Source organism: Salarias fasciatus, chromosome 9, assembly GCF_902148845.1.
Source record: "Salarias fasciatus chromosome 9, fSalaFa1.1, whole genome shotgun sequence".
In the NCBI taxonomy this organism is placed as follows: Eukaryota; Metazoa; Chordata; class Actinopteri; order Blenniiformes; family Blenniidae; genus Salarias; species Salarias fasciatus.
Window position 1 is genome coordinate 14917901 of NC_043753.1, and position 6243 is coordinate 14924143.

The 6243-nt window shown below is 37.5% G+C and overlaps 1 protein-coding gene across 1 annotated transcript; it reads left to right on the top strand.

The window, feature by feature from the left end:
* Positions 1-2418: 2418 nt before the first annotated feature.
* Positions 2419-6005, top strand: bloc1s5 (biogenesis of lysosomal organelles complex-1, subunit 5, muted). The gene is made up of 5 exons (XM_030099732.1): positions 2419-2663; positions 3789-3871; positions 4196-4325; positions 4564-4622; positions 4917-6005. The coding sequence occupies exons 1-5, from the start codon at positions 2645-2647 to the stop codon at positions 5088-5090; spliced, it is 465 nt and encodes a 154-aa protein (XP_029955592.1). The 5' UTR covers positions 2419-2644; the 3' UTR covers positions 5091-6005.
* The last annotated feature ends 238 nt before the right edge of the window (positions 6006-6243 follow it).

Consider the following 6243-nt stretch of genomic DNA (forward strand, 5'->3'; position numbering starts at 1 on the left):
TTTCCTCGTTATGCTGATGTTGGCTCGGCCCTCCAAGTCTTTATTGCAGGAGAAATCTCAACTCTGGTTAGGGTTTAGAAGTTTTGTAGAAACACAGAGGATTGAACTTTCTTTTCTCCTTCTTGACCATATAAATATGGTTTGAATATGAGATTTTTTTTTTTCAAGAAATCCTCTTACAAGAATGAACTTAAATAAAGCTGCATGTAATTTGAAATTGGGAAAATGTCAGCCTGACTCTTAGGAACATCTGATTTCAGAACTTACTCAACAGATTCTTCCATTTTTATTCCTTTTTTAAATTTATCTGTTTTATATATGTATATGTTTCATTTCATTCTTTAATCAAGTGTATTTTTTATATTGTGTATTGTGATATGTCTACCTGATTTCATCATGTGTCTGATGCATAAGCTCTTTCAAAGTGCTTAATAAATTATTATTGTTAAATAATAATAATAACAACAATATGAAGAATAAAAATACATGAATTAATTTATTTCAACATCTCTAATTTTATGCTTTACACATGTGTTATCGCTTGGTTTAAATCTGATCATCAGTGCTGGATTCAACCAGCTTCTCCAAGATCCCTGTGTGGATTTGAATGTTTCTCATTTAACCCTGCAGACTCGTGAATAAACAGCACAACAGGATGCACGCTGCTGCCACTCAGGCCTGTGCCGGTTCTGACATGTTTCCTGAAGGACTTGTTTTCATCCCTCAGCTGTTGATCAATCATTTAATTTCTTTAATGGGCCCACGACTGAAAACCAATGGTGCATGTAATAAGTGTTTAACTAAACAGTGTGGACAGTGGGGGGACTTAAGTGGTGTCTTAATGATTTTTTCCCTAACTGAGCATGACAGCATTAATGAATCTGAGGGCTCACAAGCAAACTTTTAACAACCCATATGCAAAATCTTTCCCAAGAGAATGCCTCTTCTCACCCTGACTGAATAATCTCACTCTTGCTTCAAGTGATGTGTTTTTCATTGCATTTATGCCAGTATATTTGCATTTCATAAAGTATAATTTAAGCATCCACTGAACCAAAATAAATTCAGGAATCAACATTTTACTGGTCCTGGATTTTAAAATTTAATGTGACAGATTTAGCGCCATCGTGTGGTGAATGTAAAGAGAAAAAAAAATCCTGAATCAGGCAATAATGGATACATATTGAGAGTACTTTCAGCATTTTTAAATTTTGGAAAGCAACTAACTAACTCTATAAAGTATAAGCTTTCTTGTTTATGTTTTTTGTTTTGCTTTTGTTTGTTTGTTTTGTTTTGTTTTTTACTTGAATAAAACTATAACTCCTATAATAATTACAAATGTCTAGATTATATTGTATTATTATTATTATTATTATTATTATTATTATTATTATTATTATTATTATTATTGTATTATCCTCTTCTTTGCCTTGGTCAAACTTTATTACCTGCTTCTGTTTTCAACACAACAACAAATCAATTCAACTCCTCTAACTATTCATTGGACTTCCTTTACTGATTCAAACCCAGGTCCCTAACACTCAAGATGAAGGTTTAAGGTGCTAAATATTTTGGATGACTGGTGGGAACTCAAGTAACCAGAGGAGAGAAAAAAATCTACAGGGAAAATATGCAAATTCTGCACTGAAAGACCAAGTCCAGACTCGAAACCAGAGTTTAATCCCTATTTTACAGACTTTTTTTTCAATCCCCTATTTGCGACAGATTAATCCCACACATAAATCTGTAAATTGTATTTACTCGTGCAAATTTCCTCTATCTATCTGAACCACAACAACTGTAGAAGCAAGCATGGATTTCATATCACACGAACGAAATTTCAACATTTTTAGCATTTAAAAAAATGCAGGATTATTTTTGAACCATGTTTAGACATATACTGTTTTGTTATTATCATTATTACTGTTATTCGCATAAACTGTGCTGAAAGACTGCTACAATTAAATTAACAAGTAGTTTAAGAATTAACAGATATTTTATAATTTAATATTAATTTATCTAGTTGGAGTAGAAGTAAAGACACAGTAAAGGTTAAATAAAAACACATTATTCTCCCCCAATAAACTCAAATAGTTATTTATAATCTCGGCAGTTCGGTACTTTACCACTGCGGGTGAGGAGGAGTTGCCGCGTTGTTCAGCCACAGACCAACACTGACATCTACCGTCCTCCTGACAAAACAAACACACGACTCAGTGTTATTCACAAGGAAACAGAAATTTAAATACTGCGAATTGGAGGAGGTTGCCTAAGGAGGAAGGAATTTGTACCAATTTTTCAATCAAATAAAACCCGAACAGAACAGCAAGTTAATTTACCTGCACGCTGCGCCCCTCTCCCGCTCAGCCTTTTGGTACAGTCCACCCGGAAGTAGTAGGACTCATGTTTACAGTCAGCTGACTGCATTCAGGAGACTTCGAATTTTCACGCTTTATTTATTCGTATTGTCACTGCTATCATTATTGAAGGAGGCTCCTTATGAACTTATGCTGTTGTCATGTGGAGCATCTCCCCAACTCTCATTTAGCGGACTGTCAGCAGAAGATTTGTCATCCTTGAAGCTCCACAGAAAGAAAACATTTCCAAGCCAGCCTCTGAAAAGACTGCTGCAGAAGTTCTGATCATGGATAAGATTGCTAAAGGTATGTGAAATCCACAATTGAACAACACAAAATGCAATTTAATCAAATGTAATCTTAAAATACATTGTGGCCTAATCAAAAGATATTCTTGTTTAAAAATAAAACATCAGTTGAACTAAACTGAACCAAATATGCAGAAGTGCAACAGTTTTATCATGTGTCATGTATCACAAATATTATTGCAGAACTCAGCCATAAACTCACATTTGAACTGTTCATATGGTTGAACAAACGTCAAGCATGTGCAGGAAATGAACTAATATGCCTCTTTGAAACTAGGAAGAACAAAAACTTTAAAGCAACAGAAGAGTTTTATTGTAGTGCAACAAAGACAGACTTCTTTTTGTGAGATGCAGCCCATTTAAAACAGAAGTACATTGTTTTGGTCTTGGGCGGGGGGCAGAGTTCTGCACACAGTTTAATCTTTTAACTTACATTATGATGGCAGCGAATGGCTTTCCATCATGCTTTCTGCAAAGGTTCTTTGAAGTTCAGTGTGTGCAGGAGACCTTGAAAACGTACTGGACTTTACGCTTCTTGAACCAGGATTGCCCACCAAAATCTAAAAGATTTTAACAATCACTTCGTATGATATAGTTCAGCAGATAGCAGGTTATCTTTCAACACGAGGTTGCAGGTTTGATTCCATATCTACCATCCATGTGTCAGTGTTCTTGAACAAAATGCTAAAACCTCAAAATAGATTTGCCTTCCATGGCAGCAGGCGGTACTGGTTTGTGAGTTAATTCATAGCTGAATGTTATTAATGATGTAAAGAGCTTTGAAAATGTTTAAGCACTTCTAAAAGCGATATATTAGGTAAATCAAGTTTTCATTTACAGGAACTTGTTGTCACAAGGCAACTATGTTTAAAACCCTGAAATTATGTTACTTATTTGGACAAAAAGAACTAAAGTGAACATGTTTACAGTAAATCAGTTGATTTTATTTTACCCATCTGACGAAAACTGAAGTGGTATACACGTACAGTCTCTCCTACAAGAAAGTAAGTGGCTGAAAAGACATACAGTATTGAAATTTTGTTTTAAAAGGAATCATGCTGCAATTTTTCTTTTTCTTTTTTTTTCCTGACTGTTTTCCTAATAAGTGATGTTGATCTTGCAGACGTAGGTGATATCCAGTCCCGACTTCTGGATCATCGACCGGTCATCAATGCAGAGATCCGCTACTTTGTGAGAGAGTTCGAGGTATTTGACTGTTGTTGCGATGGTGTCCGAGTCCAGCCTCAATTCATCAAACATCCTTGAAAAGCCAGCAGTGTAAAAACAGCATTTGGATTTTTAAAAGTGCATAGTGATGAAACATTTGGAGCTGTAATTTGATGATGCTCATCACTGTAGTACACTGTAAACCTGAATAGTATGTTCCACATACACATGATCTAAAAATAAGACCTGAAAGCCAAACATTCAGACGCCACGTTATTGTATGTTGGGAGTGTTTCTTCAGCAGAACTTTCAGCCCCGTCAGTTTTAAGTGCAAACAGGCTCTCTTTCTCTGCTGCTGCTCAGGAGAAACGTGGATACAGAGAGGGCCGACTGCTGGACAACGTCAATAAAATGGTGCTGGAGGCAAAGGACCAAATGCTTCCTGCAGATTTGGATACCATCAGCCAGCAGCTGTCTGGTGTTCTTAAAAGATGTAAGTCACCTTATTTCATATAAAATAGGAAATGTAAATCCTGTATTTAAAATGATGTAGATAGTTTATAGATTGTTTTCTATAGCACCTGAATGGATGTTTTGATGTTTTTGTGATATTACTTCAGTAGCTTCATAGGAGTGATTTCACCACCCATGTATATATAACTGTGAGATATTAAATTCTATCTTGTTTTTTAATACATTTGTTTCATTTTAATTGTGTGTCTGTCTCATAGTGGAGGCTGCAAATCATATGGCACAGAGGGTCCAGCAGAGGGAGCTAGAGGCTCAGCAGGTAAAGACATACCCAGTAATCTCTCATCTTACTCACAGAGCAGGTGAGCACAGTTTGATAAAAACAGATGAGAAGTCGTAACGGTATTGCTTTTCTTTTCCTATAAAGTATTATTAAACTGATTTTATGTGGTCACCTCATAGTAGTTCAGTGAGGAAAGTCACACCCTACTGATCTGAATTATTTAAGTTACATTCAGATCAGGATCTATCCATCGAGAGATGAAAAACGCCAATTTCAAAAGGGTATCTTCTTAAACCTTTGTGGCGTTCTCGCCTTGGCGTCTCCGTCCAGAGCACCCAGGTGCAGACGAACATGGAGCAGCTGAAAGAGGACTGGGCCGAGTTCCTGAGGGAGCAGCAGAGGTTGAAGGAAGAGGTGGACGAGGAGCACGCCAAGGCCGTAGGTCGACTGAGCGCCGAGTACAGCGAAAAGAAGAAGGACCTGGAGAAGCTGTCGTCTATCTGATGATGATGATGTGAAGCCTTTTGTTCCAGACACAGACGCCTGTTTTGAGTGTGCAAAGCAAAGACAGTGGCCTCGCTCTGTGTACTTGAAATGTGGTCCGGTGCAGAGAAGAACTTCAGGCTTTCTGCTCCCCACAAGACTGAACAGTTTCCCAATCATAACAGTAAAAGTGTGATTAACAACTCGGCATTTTCACAAGTCATCACGGCTCGCCGTTTTCTGTCCTCGGCCAATGGAATATACACAGCATTTTTTAAAACGGTCTGGAATATGTCATTTTCAAACAGGTAATCGTTTGATTGTTGCTTGGCTGTGAAGTTTTAAACCTGTCAGGGTTTTTAATGGACGTCTGCCTGACGGGTTGTGATGATAAATTAGCGTCACGCTGACAGGATCCTTAAGTTTGGCGCCCAGGTGAGGTTTCTCACGCGCTGGAGTAACATCGTTAAAGGTTAGGAAAGCTGTTCTGAGAAGGTGTGTTTAAAGCACGGCTCAGATGTTGCAGAGACACGCTCAAACAGAATCCAAAAGAAAGCGTCCTTCGCCAACTCTCCAGTGTTTGTGACATTTGACCTCTGACTTTAACTTCAAGTAAACCAGCTTTCATTATGAAAGACATTTTGCAGAAACCAGATTGGATGCTAAGCAGCAGATGTTTTGCATTTGCTTTCCCACCTCTAATTTAATTTCACTGAGTCACATGTCCAAAATTTTGAAAGCAGTTTATACAGAAACAAGTTGCGGTTGGGTTTTCTGGTGAGATTTTTGTCCTAATCATTGAAACAAGCTTTCAGTAGTCATCCTGCCTCGTCTCTTTAACTCCTTCATGGTTTCCATATACTATGTAAAGCTCACTAACCTGTGGTTGAAGCCTCTGTAGTCGATATTAAACATGTATAATGAATGAATGAATGATTAAAATGAATTGTCTTAACGTTCTCTTGCACAGTGGCGTTTTTGTGTGTGTGTGTGTACGGTGGATGAGTGGACACACTGGACACATTCCTGGCAGGGCAGCGAGCAGAGTCTGTATTTAAAAATATCCTGGAAGATTTGGACACATTACCAGATTCTCATACCCAAAGCAGAAAAATGAGCAAAGTTTCTAAATATCTACTCTCTTAAATGTCTTCTTTAACAACTGTCCGGATTC